General features: G+C 41.9%; 1 protein-coding gene across 1 annotated transcript; it reads left to right on the forward strand.

The window, feature by feature from the left end:
• Window positions 1-4578: 4578 nt before the first annotated feature.
• Window positions 4579-5685, forward strand: LOC115480992 (forkhead box protein G1-like). Its single transcript, XM_030219976.1, has one exon. The coding sequence runs from the start codon at window positions 4579-4581 to the stop codon at window positions 5683-5685; it is 1107 nt and encodes a 368-aa protein (XP_030075836.1).
• The last annotated feature ends 12166 nt before the right edge of the window (window positions 5686-17851 follow it).

The following is a 17851-nucleotide window of genomic DNA, read 5'->3' on the forward strand; positions in this document are numbered from 1 at the left end:
AATTATTGTGTAATACTCCACCTAAAACTATGGATAGAGAGGAAATAAATATTTCTATAAAACTAAAGCGCTAGTGCACGGTTATTGCAGCTTAAAAGGACTTACAGTGGAAGAGGGCCCTTTTACTAAAGGGTTGCCATGTGGCATCTACCGCCGGCCCAATGAGGCCACCGGTGGTAGTTCTGCCTCAAGTGCGCAACATTTCTGGTGCTATGGAAATCTTTTCCATAATTATTAAGTGTGGCAATAACCCAGCGGTAATTGGGAAACGCTGTGTGCTGCCCAGTTACCGCTGGGTTACCACAGGAGCCTTTACCGCCACCTCAATGGGTAGCAGTAAGTGCCCTCCCACCCCCCGCATGGCCACACAGTAAATGCAATTTTACCACATGGCTATGTCGATTTTTGGCCTATTTTACCTGCTAAAGTAAAAAGAGCCCCGGCTTGCGGCAAAAATGGCCACCGCTGCTACCACAGCTTGGTAAGAGGGCTTCGAAGTTTGTGATCTGCATGCACAACTGCACTAAAAAATATCCTTTATTTTATTGCACAGGGGGCATGTTTGGGGTGGAGAGTGAGTTTTCCTATGCTAATCAGTTATTACTGCATATTACGTCCATAGTACTACATATCTGATATCTGATTAGCAAAGGATTAATGTGTGAGTACTTACCACCTACAAAATAGGTGTCGGAAAGTGTATGGCCATTAATTGAAAAAAATTGGAAAATTGGCCATTTTACTGCTGTGGTTAAAAATGGCTTTAGTGCCTGGGAAAAACCTGCTAAAGGGCACGCTAAGACCACTTTGTACTGCAGTTTAGTAAAAAGACCCTTACATTTTTTTTCTGTTTTATATCTAAAACTCATTAGATTCCCTTCAGGTGAAGAGACAGCATATAAGTCTGAAAAAGAAATGAGTCTCCGCCTCTAAGAGCTTACAATCTATCTGAGTGAATGGCAGATAAAGGGCTTCTTTTACCAAGCTGTGGTACAAGGGGCCCTGGAGTGTCCTCAGTGTGTGGATCTGCCACATGCTGAGGCCCCTTTTACCACAGAAAAAAGGAAATGGCTGTGCAGTAAGTACATACTGTGCGGCCATTTCCTGGAGGAGCACTTACCACCTCCTATTGGCGGTAAGGGCTTCTGCACGGTGGGGGTGGCATTTACCAACACTGTGATAGCACTACTGCAGCATTGTAAAAGGGCAAAGTGTTAGTGAGTGGTGGACAGAATTTGAACACTGGTTTTGCTGTTTCTTGGTTCATTACTGCAAACATTTTCTGGGAGAAAAGTTATAGTGAAACAAGCCCAACGTTTGGTGACAATGAGCCAAACAACTGGTGAAAGCAAAGTCCTTAATTCCTAGCGCGGGGGGGGGGGGGGGGGGGGTGTTATCTGATATTTTCTTCTTTCCTGATATTATGTCAGCGTTTTGAGGTTTTCAGAATAGCTTGCCCTGAATTTTGGATGTAAATTAGTTAGATTGAACTTGCATTGCATGTTATTAGAAAAATATGCATGTACCCATATGTGTACAGCTGAAGAGAGACCTCAGGAAGGAGACATCAGCACCCTGAGACACCCATGGTAGGGAATACAGTAAAAACAGCTAAAGAGAGACCCCAGTGGAAAAGACAGCATCATCTTGAGAGAGCCAAAGTACCAATACAATCTAAACAGCTCCACAAAGCCCTCAGGAAAAGAAACACCAGTATCTTGATTTACCTAGAGTACAGCACAAATAGCTGATGAGCCCTCAGGGGAAGCGACAGCACAAACACCTAAGAGAGACCTCATGAGAACAGACAACAGCAGCAGCTTCAGACAGCAAAAGAACAAAAACATGAAGAGCTGAAGAAAGGTCTCAGAAGAAGAGACAGCAGCACCCTGAAAACAAAGGCAGCAGAACACCTGTATGATTGGAGGAGTCAAACATACCAATCTCCAGCTGCCCCCAAACCCTCCAGTTGCTGATGCTGGGTTGGGCAAAATCAAAGATGCCAAGTTACCCACCTCCAGGCTGGAGATTTTGGGCCAGTCCTGGATTTCTGACTACCCGTCATCCTGGCAGCATTATGGGACTTGAAGCACTGATTTCAGTGGGCAGGATCAGACACTAGAAATCCCACACTACTTTAGGTTGTAAGTTCAATGCCAAGACTGGCCAAAATGTCTCCAGCATGGAGCTGAGTAACTTGGCATCTCTGCAAAATATTGGTACAGACATGGTCCTAGTGGCCAACCTCATTCCTCTGCCTAAGCCTGAAAATACTCGTATAACTTCTGCGCAAACAGCTGAAATGAGCCCTTGGGGAAGAAGCAGGGTACCTGGCCCAAGCATAAATATAGCAGGAAAAAAAAAAGGAGAGAAAGGAACGAACCTTGAATATTAGACCTAGGAGTACATAGGATGTTGACTGCATGCTCTTTGCCGCTTTCCTTCCACCTCGGGTTTTGGGTTGACCTTTATTGCCTAAAGGACAGTAATGTTTTGGAATTCATGCGAAGTTTGGAGTTTTCGGGGTAGGCATGCTGCTGACTGTATTCGTTTGCTTCTCTCCCCCTCAAGCTTTAAGCGATCTGTAATCGTGTTGTTTAATCAATGTTATTATATTTGTTTTAAAAATTTTTGTTAAAACTCTCAAAGTGTTCTTGTGTCATTGAGATGATTGAGGAATATAGTGATTAAATAATTTGCAGATTATGGAAGAATAAACATAAAGTTGATTCCCTTTAATTTAGCATCAGTTTGGAATAAAATGTTTTTGAAAATAAAAGAAAAGAGATGAAGGAAATAGCAGAGAAAAGCTGCGATTTCGAACCGCTGCGGAGAGCTTTTGTATTAATCACCTTCCGTCCCTATCACCCTCAAAACAGGCTTTGCAATACCTCGAAGCACTGATATAAATATTAGAGAGGAAGTAACGGGCAGACTCATTAAAGAAAATCTTTTTAGAAAAGAACAATATAATGGTTTCAATTTTATTTTTCATTGATAGCAAAGCCGCGTCCTAGTCTTAACATTCGGGACAAATAATATGATTCAGGGAAAGCAATTGGACAGAATATTTAATATTATTTCCAATGCACATATATTTTATCTAAGAAGTTATTAAATTGCTTTAGAATTTCCCGACGCCTCCCCCCCCCCCAATAAAAAAAACCTGAAATACATACGGAAGGATAATTTCCCGACGCGCCCTCCAATAAAAAAAAAAACTGATATACGTACGGAAGAGTAGAAATAAGCATCTTAAATTTCAATTTTTAAGTAGTGCATAGAAAAAAATGCCTAAGTCTGTGGCTCATATTCACAGTTTGTGTTTATCTTAATGTTTGTTTAATCCAAGGTGGTATGTAGTAGAGCATCAGGAAATATGAATAAATATTTTTTTTTCAAAAATTACTTCAAGATCCACGGAAAGAAAACAAATACGTATCTCGAGAAAATGAAATTGAAAACCTACTTATAGAAAAAGAATATTAACGAACAACTTACTAGCGGATATTTAAACGGCACGCGGCATGCAAAATCCCTCAGAAATCATTATAACATTCTCTAACAGGAAACTTTATATCCAAGAAAAAGTATCAGACACTCCTTTTTTGTTCACATTTTAATTTAGTTCGGCTTTGGATCTCGTTTCCGTTTTGTTCAATCAGGTTAAAAAAACAGATGCAAAACATTAAAGCCAATGAAGTGTTTACTAACGAACCTGAAATTTTCTAAAATTTCTTGGCACATCTGTTTAAATAAGTCGATTGTGTGAATGGCGAGGATCATGATGAAAGTGATAGTTCGATAATTATTTGAAATAAAATTACTAGTCAGCTACAACTTGTCCTTGTATGTTTCTTTACGGTGTTAAATTTACTATAGAATAGATACTATCATCTGCATATCATCTGCAGTCCTTCCTAACAACACTTCCTGGGACCAGTTTAGACTCTCTTCCCTCCCCCCCCCCCTTTTTTTTTTCTTCTCACCCTGTTCCTTCTATCCTCTCAATTTTAATTGTAACCGGTTCACCACTGGTCTGGCGCTAGCCTAATCAGTACATTGTAAGCCACTTTGAGCCTGCTAACATGTGGGGAAAATGTGGGATATAAATGTGCTAAAATAAAAATAAATAATAAATAAAAATAATACTCACATCCCCTTCCAAAGCGCTTCTTACACCGTAAGAGTGGCCTGAGATTTCCCATAGCATAGATCTTTGCATTTAATGCTTTCTTATTTTTACAGAGATAGTTTGAATAAATGATGCACATTTGGGTGAGGAGAGCCTGATGGGGGGGGGGGGGTGGATACTCTCAGCGACGTGATTGGCTGGGAGGGTTGCGAACGAGCAGTTTGATTAACCGAGAGGGGAGGGAGCTTTGGGCCAGTTTCACTAGTGTAGGAATAGATAGAGCTGACGTGCTGAGGTCTGAAGGTGGTGAGATGTCACATGCTGCAGACTGGGGATAATTTTGTTGACTGTTCGATAGAACAGCTTTTTTGTATTTGGGGTTTTTTTTTGTGGGTGTATTATCCCATATACATTACCTTATTTATTTCATATAAATGCTGGCTATGGAAGAGTTAAAAGAAACTTCCTTTGCACAGAAACAGGTTTCTTTTAGCATTACCAGTCTCCTCCAAGGAACTGTGCCGAATGACAGCCTCATGGTGAGAGTAAAAGAGGACAAGGAACCAGGCTCCAGTCGGCCTCTGCATCACAAACGAAGCCCAGGATATGCTGATGGGACCAAGGGGCAAGAAAAGCGAGGAGAAGGTAGTGGTGAAGAAGAAAAGGAAAGGCAAGTAGCAGGGGGAGAACAGAAAAGCGGCTTGAAGAAGCCCCCCTTTAGCTACAATGCCCTGATCATGATGGCCATAAGGCAGAGCCCAGAAAAGAGGCTGACCCTGAATGGTATCTATGAGTTTATCATGCAGAACTTTCCTTACTATAAGGAAAACAGGCAGGGCTGGCAAAACTCTATCAGGCACAACCTCAGCCTCAACAAGTGCTTCGTGAAGGTGCCCAGGCACTACGACGACCCTGGCAAGGGCAACTACTGGATGCTGGACCCTTCCAGCGAGGATGTCTTTATCGGAGGTGCCACTGGCAAGCTGAGGAGGAGATCCACTACCTCCAGGGCTAAGCTGGCCTTCAAGAGGGGGTCCAGGCTGGCTTCCAGCGGGCTTGCTTTTGCTGGATCCTTCTACTGGCCTCTGTCGCCTTTTCTATCTTTGCAGCAGCCTCATGCCAGCACTGCTCTGGGCTACAGCACCTCGTCAGGCTATCTGGGCCATCCCAACTCCTGTGCATCAGTGTTCTCCCAGACCTCTCACCAACTGGGGTCTGCAGGGATGGAGGGATTCTTTGGAGGGGACACTTCTTACAACAGCCACCATCTCACCACTACAGCGGCTCTGGCTTCTTCTCTGCCCTGTGGACTGACCCTGCCCCGCTCTTTCAACCTGCTATCAGAACAAACAAGCTATTATTTCTCGCAAAGATCTCTTCCCAGCCAGACCTCTTGCCTGGTACCCCATGCCTGTGCCCCCTGGAAGGGCACCATTAACACCCTGGAGAGACGTCATCCACCTCTCCCAGGTGGCCTCAACTCGGATCTTCCTTCTAGCTATTTCACCTCTCCCAACGAAGTCTGTTCTTTTGACTCCGGATTTCCCTGAGGAAAGCCATGAGTTATTTCTTCGACAGAGGCTGGAAACTTTGTTTGTTGTTGTTGTTGATGTTTGACTAATTAGCGCCGAAGTCTTGAAACAGGTCAGTATTGGCCCCACTGTGCTATGCAGAGGTTCTTCTTAATTTTCCTGGCAAAGATTCATATAAATATAATTAGATTTCTTTTCAAGTGATTGATACATTCTAAAAAGCTGGGTGACTTTATTCTGTGCCAAGTTCTTTCTGATTTTTAGTCTGATTTAAAGAAGCCTGCCAGACTTATGAATGCGCAGGGCTTCCTGTTTGCTACCCATCTCTTTTTTTCCGAATTAATTTTGTGCATAAAACGCCCAGTTTCTGCAGACTTTCTGCGCTACAGAAATGAAAAACTTACAATGTACGCACACGAAAAAATATTATTTGTAAAGGGAGTGCGATACATATTTAATAAACAGAAATAAGATACTTGATCGTGCCATTTGAAGAAACTGATTCGGTTTATTATCTTTTCACATGTTTCCATTGTCAATTAAAAATTAATTCACTTTTTGATTTTACATTCTGTAATTTTTTTTCTAAATTCCTCTACCAAAAAGGATTACTAATAAATGACTTAGCTGGAAAACAAACTTTCAATATGTTTGCAAACTTTTTCCGCATGATCTATATTTTGGTGGAGAAAATATCTGAAGAATTTTGTCAACATTAAAAATCAAGACATTTATTTAGCCTCGGTTAAAATTTTTACTACAATGAAAATTCAGAATCAATTTTCATTCAGTAATCAAATTTATTTTATTGAGATTCTCACGTTTCAAATCCTCTGATTAATATGGATATCTATTTTCATCTGTTAAAGATGTTTGAAACTTTCCAAAAGTCTCAATTAAAAGATTTTTTTTTTAATATAATTTATGTTTTGCAAAATGTTGGCCACAGAACTAAATGTAATGAGGCAAATAATTTTAAACACAAAAAGATAGTGCCTTTCTAAATCTATTCTTTAACTGCATGTTATATATTAGACTTGTGAGTTTTATTAAGTGATTTTTTGGTTCAAATCATATACTATAAATAATGTACACAGACATTTCATCATTAAAGTTACATGTTTGTTTTAAAGGGATTTGTCTCTTCTGAGTTCACTCAGACTAATTTTCTGGATTTTTTTTTCATGTTCACCAGATAATAAATGTGATATTTTGAAAGCCTTCTCTTTGAAATCCCAGAATTGGAGGGTTTAGAGACTTTTTATATTTAAATTTTACTTTCCTTTTCCCCTTCTTGTTGTCAAATTTTATGGAGATTGTATTTATGAAAGAAAACCACTACCTACTGATGGATTTTTGCAGGCCAGATTTACCACTCCTGGAAAGCAGGGGCAAAATCAGTCAGGTCATTTTTAAGCAGTGTGTCAACTTCAAAAATGTAGTTTGCTTGTTTGTTTATTTTCATGATTTGAGCCTAGCCTTACAAAGAAGAGCAAATATATGTTTTTTTGTCATTAATATAACTCCCTGCCACATGGAGTTTACAGTCTAAGTGGATGCCTGAGGGAAAAATTATTACCATTATTAACATCAACCATTTGTATAGTACATAGCAGATGTAGGAGTGTGGTGGACAGTCCCTATTATGTACTGTCTATTCAACATAGAGAGACAAGACAATACAACAGAAACAAAAAGGAAGTTCTGAGTTAAAACAGGGAGGCCATGGCTGGGAAGAATTAAACCAGGTAGGTTACAAGTGGGATTAATTGATGGGAGGGGGCAGGGATGCTATACCTCAAGACCTCATATCCACACCCAGTTCAATCAGCATTTCAAGATAGTTTACAACAGTTCTTTGCAATTTTAAACAATCCAGTAGAAATGGAAGAACAAGAAAGAAGATTTAAAGTAAAAAAAAAAAAGTGGGGTTTAATTGAGGGTAAGGATTACTTTATTTAGGGGGTCATTTATTAATGGTTAGTGTACGCTAATGCCATTCTTGCGTTTATCTGCCACAGGATTAGCCCATGCTAGCTCTTAGTAAATATTTCATTAACTGGACAAAGCTTCAAGATTTTTGGTTACTGCCCCAGAAACCAATCTGTATAAGAAAAACAAGACAGGGTCTCCTAAGAAGATAAAGTTCATCCACTATCCTCAGGGCAATGAGGGATAAAGTTTGCAAGGCAGATCTGTCAGAGAAGCCTCTTTTTAGGCTCCTGGATTTAAAAACCTTGATATTTTCCCATTTCTACCTGCTTTTATAGAAATCTAATTATTTAGTAAATTCTTGGTCTTCTAAATGCAGTGTTGTTCCCTGTTTGCAGCTATCCTCTCTCTTTTATGCTATTTCCATAACAGTGTTATCTGGGCAACTCATCACCCTCCAATTATGTTTTTAAAAAGCACCAACAAAGTAGCCCTGTAGAAAACTAAACAATGTATTTTTTTATGCCAAGCAGTATTTTAATTTGCAAACCTTGGGGATTAAGATTTGACTAGCCTTCCAGAAAAGGTGCTATCTTAGCTTTAGCCTTTCAGAGGTTTCATCTTTATCAGGCTTTTTATTACTAGGGATACTACTACTATTAAACATCATTCCTACCATCAGGGGTGTTGCTGCAATCAAGTCAAACCTTGCAGTCGAACCTGGGAGTCCTGCAGAAGGTGCCAGCACTGAACCCCAGAGACTGCTGCATCACCCCTGACAGAAAGGCAGGCATTTGATTCCCATACACCATACCCAGGATTCTATATAGCATGACTTAATTAGCCTGTGCAAATCCAGTCATATTCTGGATCTGCACATGCAACTTAATTAGTTAAGCCAATCAGCACCAATAATTGCTACTTATTAAAACTAATTGGCATTAATTAGAATTTACATGCAGAACTAAGTGTATTCTATAATATGATGTGCATAAATTCTAAGTCACATAGTTGAAAAGGGGGCATGGCCATGGGTATGGAAAGGGCAGGAAGTGGGCATTTCTAAAATCAATTTGTGTTGTTACAGAATATACCTGGTCTGTGCCTAATTTAGGTATCAAAATACAAAACAAAAAATGGTAGAGAACTAATTAGGAGTGTCTCTAGAATGCCTCCATATATAGATTATCTGGGGAGAGTCTCATATAGTTATCACAGCAAGTTTCACTTCACCTGTACGGTGAACCTCTGCTCGTGTCTGTTTTAATCATAGACTCAACCCCCACCCTTCCTAAATGTGTAGAACTTTATTATTTAACATTTGGTATTTTCTCCTGGTAATTGCAAAACTATATTTTACTTATAATTTACATATCTGCCCCACACATTTCTACTATTAACATTAATGGCTTAGTAGCACTTATCTGTTTATGTATGCCGGTGTGCTCATAATTCCCGACAGGTGCCTGTTTCGCTTTCCAAGCTTTTTCAAGGGGGAGTCATAGCACCGGACTGTCTTACTGCCTCCTTGCTACCACCTTGACGAGCAAGAGCAAGGAGGCAGTAAGACAGTCCAGTGCTATGACTCCCCCTTGACTAAGCCATTAATGTTAATAGTATTGTGGGTCAGATATGTAAATTATAAGTAAGATATAGTTTTGCAATTACCGGGAGAAAATACCAAATGTTAAATAATAAAGTTCTGCACAATTAGGAAGGGTGGGGGTTGAGTCTATGATTAAAACAGACACGAGCAGAGGTTCACCGTACAGGTGAAGTGAAACTTGCTGTGATAACTATATGAGACTCTCCCCAGATAATCTATATATGGAGGCATTCTAGAATCACTCCTAATTAGTTCTCTACCATTTTCTGTTTTGTATTTTGATATCATTTGTAGAGGAGTGCCTTATTAAGTTGATAATTTAGGCATCAGCATTTATACCAAGTTTTACTTGGTATAACTGCACATGACTAAATTTAGTCGCATAGATGAGTGCTTGGTGTATTCTATAAACCACGTAGAAATTTAAGTTTATTCTATAGAATACACCTAGGCATATTTAGTTTCAGCGCCAACTTTTTAGGCGTGATATATAGAATTTAGTCCTATATAACCAGTGTTCCATTTAAAGTGTGTGGGAATCAAATACCTGCCTTCCTATCGGGGGGTGATGCAGCAGTCTCTGGAGTTCAGTCATGTGGGCAACAGTCTCTGGGGTTCAGTCATGCGGGCACCTTCTGCAACAAGGAATGATGTTTAATTGTAGTAATAGTAGTATCCCTAGTAATAAAAAGCCTGATAAAGATGAAACATTTGTAAGGGTAAGGAATATTTTAGATAGCACCTTTTCTGGAGAACTCAGTCAAATCTTAATCCCCAAGGTTTGCGTATTAAAACGCTGCTTAGCATAAAAAATGTAAGTCAGCAGATAGACACAGAGGACAAACAAAAAGTTTCTATTATTAACCAACATATATGGAAATTTGCAAGAATTTATACTTAAAGTAAAAACCACAGCAGAAAGGTTGAAAAAAATGCTGAATGCCAGGTAGGGATCAGGGGATATACCCCTGGATTCTATATAGCATCATGCCTAGAGATCTGCACCAAAATCGGTGCATATTCTATAACAATGCGTATTACTTAACAAGCTAATAAGCACTGATAACAGCACTTAACAAGCAATAATGAGCACTAATTGGCACTGATTAGAATTTAGGCGCACAAGTAGCTAAGCGTATTCAGTAATGATGTGTGCCGAAGGGCAGGGAAATGGGCATTTGGTGGGCTTTCTGAAATTTATGTGCCTAGTTATAGAATATGGCCCAGTGCAACTAACTCTACACGCTGGGATTCATGCCACGTTTTCATTGGTGTAAATGGATGCATGTAGATTTAGGTGCTGAAATATCAACTAAGTGTATTTCATATTCAGGCATAAATCTAGGCACAGATTATAGAATATGCTTGTTGGCACTTATTTCAGCTCTGATTTTTTAGGTGCCATATATAAAATCTCCCCATAGTGCTTTTTTTCCAGAGTTCCTGGTTGCTATCCCCTAAACCAGTGGGGATTTTCTGTCAGGTGACTCCAGGTCACTGACTTGCAGCCTTTTTGAATTAACTTCCTTTCCTTCAATACACCTAGAATGACAGGTGGATCCCTTCCAGCCCTCCTCTCCCCCCTTCTTCCCTCCCCACTCTAACCTGGGTTTTTTCCCCCAGAAAATTACTGCTGCCTCAAACCCAGGGCCGGATTTAATATTCTTATGCTTATAGGCACATGTACCTAAAGTAAAGGGGAGCAGGCTTCTTTTTAGCCTGGGTATTTGGTTCCTTCAAAATTTGGTGGGCCTTACAATGGTGCGAGCTAAAAATAAGCCTGTGCTAAATGCTAGAGACACCCATATATTCCTATGTGTGTCTCTAGCATCTAGCATGTGCTAAAAATACTACCGCGCCTTTATAAAAGCCCCCCTTGGTGCCCTAGATAGTTTCCTATGTTTTCTATTCCTAAATTGGGGCCAGTTCAAGTCCACAGCCCTTTCTTAAAAGTGTTGAGAGGGGATCAAGCTTTGAAAAATGGTTATATTTTCTGTTCATCACATCTGTATCTTGTTAAAAGCTAATGAAATAACATCTACCTGTAATACAGAAGCAAACCTTACTGTGTACCATTTGGGGAGAAACAAGCCTTATGAACAGCAACTGAAAATATGAGATGGGGGAATCTTCTTAGTAAATAGATTTCCAGAGTTGATCCTCAAATACCACAGATCAAGCAAAAATGATTGCACAGTGTTGCTAACACTTCTAATATAAAAAAATCTGGTGACTTTTTTTTTATTAAAAATAATCTCATACATGTGTAAATACTGATTTCGGAAAGTCACTATTACATGTGGAAATCTATTACCATGCAGAGATTTCAAAAGGCATGCATTGGTTTAGGCTTAAAATCTACACATGTATTCTCGTTTTTGCAAAGAGAATACTTTTGTATGGGGAAAATCTCCATGTCAGGCTCTACACCAGCTCAAATGCAAACAAAAGTTTTAAAACCTCCTCTTTTAGGCCAGGGCTTTATATGAGGGATTAAAATTGTGAGCTTACTACTTAATTAGTGACACTTACATATATAGGTTTGTAAAATGGGCAGCTACATGTGGAAGTTGCAGCATCATGTGCTGACACCTCCATATGGAAGCTGCCAGAGCCATGCTGTTCATTTTTTTCAATGTGTATTTTTGTAAAATGGCTGCTCCCACTGCACATAGTGGCCAATACATTTATTTATTTATTTATTTATTGATTGATTGGGATTTTATTAACCATCTTTATGAAGAGATTCACCCAAGGCAGTGTACAGTAGGTACAGTTTAACATAAAACTTATTTTGATAACAGCATAACAATAGTAAAATATCAAAGAATTAATATAAATACAATAAATGAGGTTAACTTGAACCTAATAATAGAACTACCGTGAAACAGTATAAAAAATGTACACATTTAACAGCACTGGAATTCAAATAACCAGAGAGTATAATACAATCGGCTTATTTTCGAAAGTGATCGCTGGCCATCTTCCAACATAAATCGGGAGATGACCAGCGATCTAGCAAAAGCAGCCAAATCGGTATAATCGAAAGTGGCTTTTTTTGACAGCATTGCCGCTTTCCCATCGTCTCGCCGGCGAAAGTTCAAGGGGGCGTGTCAGCAGCAAAGCGAAGGCGGGACATGGGCGGGCATGGGTGTGGCTACCAGATGGCCGGCTTTCGCGGATAATGGAAAAAAAAAAGCGGCGTTCAGCAGTATTTTGCCAGGTTTACTTGGTTCTTTTATTTTCACGACCACATGACCAAGCCTCAAAAAGGTGCTCCAACTGACCAGATGACCACCGGAAGGAATCGGGGATGACCTCCCCGTACTCCCCCAGTGGTCACCAACCCCCTCCCACACTAAAACAATAAAAACTAAAACCTTTTTTGCCAGCCTGTATGCCAGCCTCAAATGCCGTACCCACCTCCATGACAGCAGAATGTGTTCTATCCTCTGACAGCCTTTCCCTGGTTGTGATGTAGCTCTTGGGTGACTGTGACATCTTTTCTGTTAGGTGCACTGCAAAGTCACATCAGCAATGCATTGTGGTGGGTGTAGGGTAGTGGGCTCTACTCCCATGGTGCTTTTCCCCCTGCTAACTGGGTCAGAGTGTGTCCAGTTTTGTTTCCGGTAGTCCATGAGGTAGTGGCCATTTTTGTACACCAGTTTTAGATCCCTTTCATGTGTTACCCACATTAGAGAACTTAGTTATTACCTTGAATGTTGCTGAAAGAGGGCATTGTACAACATTCTGCCAGCTCTGACCTACTGCTAATCTCAGTACCAGGGAGACTCTTTGCCGGTGGGGCACAACCTCTGATCTGCAGTTAACTGTGAGTAGACGTGCTTATTCAAATAAAGAACTTTTTCAAAGAGATTAGTCTTCAGGTGTCAACTGGTGTGCCAAGGTTATACAGCAGCAACAAGTCCTAGAGGCCTGCATGAATGCAGGTCCCTGGAGCACTTTTAGTGGGTACCGCAGTGCACTTAAGGCAGGCAGACCCAGGCCCATCCCCCCCTACCTGTAACACTTGTGCTGGTAAATGGGAGCCCTCGACAACCCACCGTACCCACATGTAGTTGCCCCCTTCACCCCTAAGATCTACGGTAGTGATGTACATTTGTGGGTAGTGGGTTTTGGGGGGGGGGGTTGGGGGGCTCAGCACCCAAAGTAAGGGAACTATGCATGTGGGAGGGGTTTCTGAAGTCCACCCCAGGGTGCCCAGTTGGTGTCCTGGCATGTCAGGGGGACCAGTGCACTACAAATGCTGGCTCCTCCCACGACCAAATGCCTTGGATATCACCGGCATTTTTTTCCATTATCGCTGAAAAACAAAACCCGCCATCTCAAACCCGGCGAACTCTGGCATTTGGCCGGGCTAAACCGTATTATCGAAAAAAAAATATGGCCGGCCATCTTTTTCGATAATACGGTTCCGGCCAGCTGTAGCGCCGCCGCCAAAATAGATCGCCGGCGATCTATTTCGCCAGCGGAGTTCGATTATGTCCCTCCACGTTAACCTAATACTAATAAGCATTCATTAGAACATTCAACTAATATAGATATGATGCTAAAGATTTTCTACTTACCATAGGAACCAACAGCAGTTATATGATAGGAACAAGATGTGTGGTACAGAGTCAGTTGGGATAATTTGATAGGTAAAGTCAAGGCAAATTTGTTGTATAGTTAAGCAAGAGATAAGGAATTGATCTAAGTTACAGTTTGTGTAGCAAGCTAGTCCAGATGCAGAATGAGTATATAGTCAGTCACCCTATGTATTAAAGGCTTGGGAGAAGAGTCAGGATTTCACCTGCTTCCTGAAGTAGAGGTAGTCTCAAGTTATACATAGCCCCTCTAGGAGTAAATTCCAGAGCATGGAGGTACTCCTGAGAAGACTTGCTGGCGGGTATCATATCGTACAATTTCTTTTGATGAAGGTACAGATAGTGATGATCCTTGAGAGGACTTTAGAGGTCTTAAAGGTATGTAAAGGGCTAACTTATTCTTTAAGTACACTGGCCCATTTTGTCTGAGGATGTTGAAAATCAAACATAGAGTTTTAAATTTAGCCCTGTAAGGTACTGGTAGCCAGTGTAGCTTTTTGCAGGAAGGGTGTGACGTGGTCACGGCACTTGCAGCCTTCTATCAGTCGGTGCTGCAGCATTCTGAATTAGCTGGAACTGATACAAACTCTTTTTGGTTTGGTCAGTGTACAGGGCATTACAGTAGTCTAGTTGTGTGCATGTACATGTGCATCTCTGCAGATATTTTAGAAATGGCTCTGTGTTGGCAAGGGCATAGCTACATGGACAGATTAAGCCCTGGCCCCCTCTACATTTGACCCCCCCCAGCCACGCAACCCCCCCCCCCCCCCCCGCCGGCCACCGCCTGCCCCGCCGCCGCATCAGGTACCTTGTTTGCTAGCGGGGTCCCCAACCCCTACCAGCCGAAGAGTCTTCTTCAGTGCAGGTCGACTCTGGCGCCTTCGCTGTGTGATAATCTGTTTCTGGCGCCTTATGTCCTGCACTGGGCTACATACAGGTTGTGCAGGACGTCAGGAGTTCGAAACAGATCATCACACAGTGAAGGCGCCGCACCAGAGTCGACCAGCACTGAAGAAGACTCTTCGGCTGGCGGGGGGTGGGGACCCCCGCCAGCAAACAAGGTACCTGGCGGCGGCAGGGGAGGGTTTTTGCAGTGGCAGGGGGGGGGTCCAAAGTGGCTGCGGGGAGAGCCAGCTAAACAGTGCCCCCCCCACCTCGGGCTCTGGCCCCATCTCCCACCAAGGTCTGGCTACGTCCCTGGTTGGCAGATCCTTTTCTAAAATACCACCAAAATTGAGCACATCCTGACCTGGACATCTCAATTTTGATCTCTACGTTCTGTGTAAATGGGACTCATAATATTAAATGTCGTACAACACAATCATGGTTATTTTCTTATAATTCTAAAGAATTCTAGGTTTTTTCTTGTGCTGTGAGAATTAAGCTTTCTGACGTGCAGTCAAAAGTGGCTTACAATCTTATCTGTCTATCTATATCTACCACACTTCCTGTTTCTCTGTCCTCTCTGCCCTTTCTCTTACTAACCTCATGTAGAACAGTATTTCATAAATTAATTTTGAGCTACGTTCAGAGACTTTAGTGTAAAAGAATCATTCTAACTGCCTCACCTCCTCAGTAACTAGTCTTTAGCTGGGGCAGTTTTCATGTGGAAGATGAAGTGTGTAGTAGCCTCACAGGAGGAGAAGGAACAAGGTCAAGTTGGTTTTAACCTGAATCCCCATGTCCCACCCTCCTCCAAGAGGGTATACTACTTCAGCGTTTAGAACATCACCTGGATTAAAAAAAAAAATAAACAAACCCAAAGGTTTCTTTTCATTTCAAAGAAAATGTATCCATAATCAGGTACCCTCTGAGGGACATAATCGAAAGGGGCGCCCAAGTTTTCCTGAGGACGTCCTCGCAGGATGTCCCAGCGAAGGGGCGGGGAAACCCGTATTATCGAAACAAGATGGGCGTCCATCTTTCATTTCAATAATACGGTCGGGGACGCCCAAAGCGCGAAATTTAGGTCGACCTCAGAGATGGTCGTCCCTAGAGATGGTCGTCCCCGATTTTCGGCAATAATGGAAACTGAGGACGTCCATCTCAGAAATGACCAAATCCAAGCCCTTTGGTCATGGGAGGAGCCAGTATTCATAGTGCACTGGTCCCCCTGACATGCCAAAACACCAACCGAGCACCCTAGGGGGAACTGCAGTGGACTTCAGAAATTGCTCCCAGGTGCATAGCTCCCTTACCTTGTGGCTGAGCCCCCCAAACCCACTCCCCACAACTGTACACCACTACCATAGCCCTTATGTGTGAAGGGGGGCACCGTGGATACAGTGGGTTTGTGGTGGATTTTGAAGGGTTCACATTTACCACCACAAGTGTAACAGGTGGGGGGGGGGGGGGATGAGCCTGGGTCCGCCTGCCCGAAGTGCACTGCACCCACTAAAACTGCTCCAGGGACCTGCAAACTGCTGTCATGGAGCTGGGTATGATATATAAGGCTGGCATTGAGGCTGGAAAAAATATTTGTAAAAAATGTTTTGAGGGTGGGAGGGGGTTAGTGACCATTGGAGGAGTAAGGGGAGGTCATCCCCGATTTCCTCCAGTGGTCATCTGGTCATTTAGGGCACATTTTTGTAGCTTGGGCGTAAGAAAAAAAGGACCAGGTAAAGTCGTCCAAGTGTTTGTCATGGACATCCTTCTTTTTTCCATTATCAGTCGAGGACGCCCTTGTGTTAGGCATGCCCCAGTCCCGCCTTCGCTACGCCTCTGACATGCTGCCGTGAACTTTGGTCGTCCCCGCGACACAAAGCAGTTGACACCCAAAATCGACTTTTGATTATGCCAATTTGGGCGACCCTGTGAGGATGCCCATCTTGCGATTTGTATTGAAAGATGGGCGCCCTTCTCTTTCGAAAATAAGCCTGTCTCTCTTTTATTAGATTATCTTCAATATTAATATGTTATAATTCCTTTAATCACTCTTATTTATTTTCCATTGAAACCACATCTTTCTATAATCTCCTGTATAATAATTACTCATCCTTAGAAGCTCTTGATCCTCTCCAGTTCCTTATGCTATTTAGGTGAGGTAACAATATGGCTATTTTCAGTCAGAGAAGACTCTCTGTGCTTTGCCAATTGTTATCTGACACTGACTACATCTAAATACAAGTCCAGGAGTGGAGCAGCAGGCTAAGCAGCAGAGAAACCAGGGTTCAAATCCCATTGTGATTCCTTGTGATCTTGGACAGGTTGTTTAACCCTTCATTGTCTCAAGTAAAAAAAAACCCTGTTTACTAAGCCGCATTAGCGGCTGCTGCACGGCAATGCCAACAAAGAGAACGGGCTGTGTCAGCATTAGCACACTGTAGCCACTAGCGCAGCTTAGTAAACAGGAAGTTTAGATTGTGAGCCCTCTGGGGACATGAAAATACCTACTGTACTTGGATATAACTCATCTTGTGCAACTACTGAAAAAGTTTGAACTAAACATTAAGGGGTCCTTTTTACTAAGGCGCGCTGAAAATGGCTTGCGGTAATGTAGGCGTGGGTTTTGGACATGCACTGATTCATTTTTAGCACACCTGTAAAAAAGACCTTTTTACTAAATGGGCGTATGGCAAAATGAAAACTGCTGCATGTCCATTTTGGGTCTGAGATCTTACCACCAGCCATTGACCTGGCGGTAAAGACTCACGCAGTAATCGGGTGGTAATGACCTATGTGTGCCAAATGCCACTTGGTGCACGTCCATTACGCGTGCCCGAAAATAAAAAATATTTTTCAGACGTGCGTATCAGATGCGTTGCCAAAAATGAAATTCCCACAAGAGCCACGTGGTAGTCTGGCGGTAACTCCATTTTGGCACGCATTGGGCATGTGTAGCCGCTTACACGGCTTAGTAAAAGGACCCCTAAATCACCCTTTTTCTGATGCAGCTGTACCTGGAACATAATACAACATGACTCCCTACTACCTCCTAAGGGTGGTGTGATAATGTCATCTTTGATTATCTTCTAAGATCAGCATGATAACATTATCCAACCAATATCTCCTAAGGATTGTTGATATATTACTTTCTACT

The sequence above is a fragment of the Microcaecilia unicolor genome, chromosome 11, assembly GCF_901765095.1.
Source record: "Microcaecilia unicolor chromosome 11, aMicUni1.1, whole genome shotgun sequence".
NCBI classification, from domain to species: domain Eukaryota; kingdom Metazoa; phylum Chordata; class Amphibia; order Gymnophiona; family Siphonopidae; genus Microcaecilia; species Microcaecilia unicolor.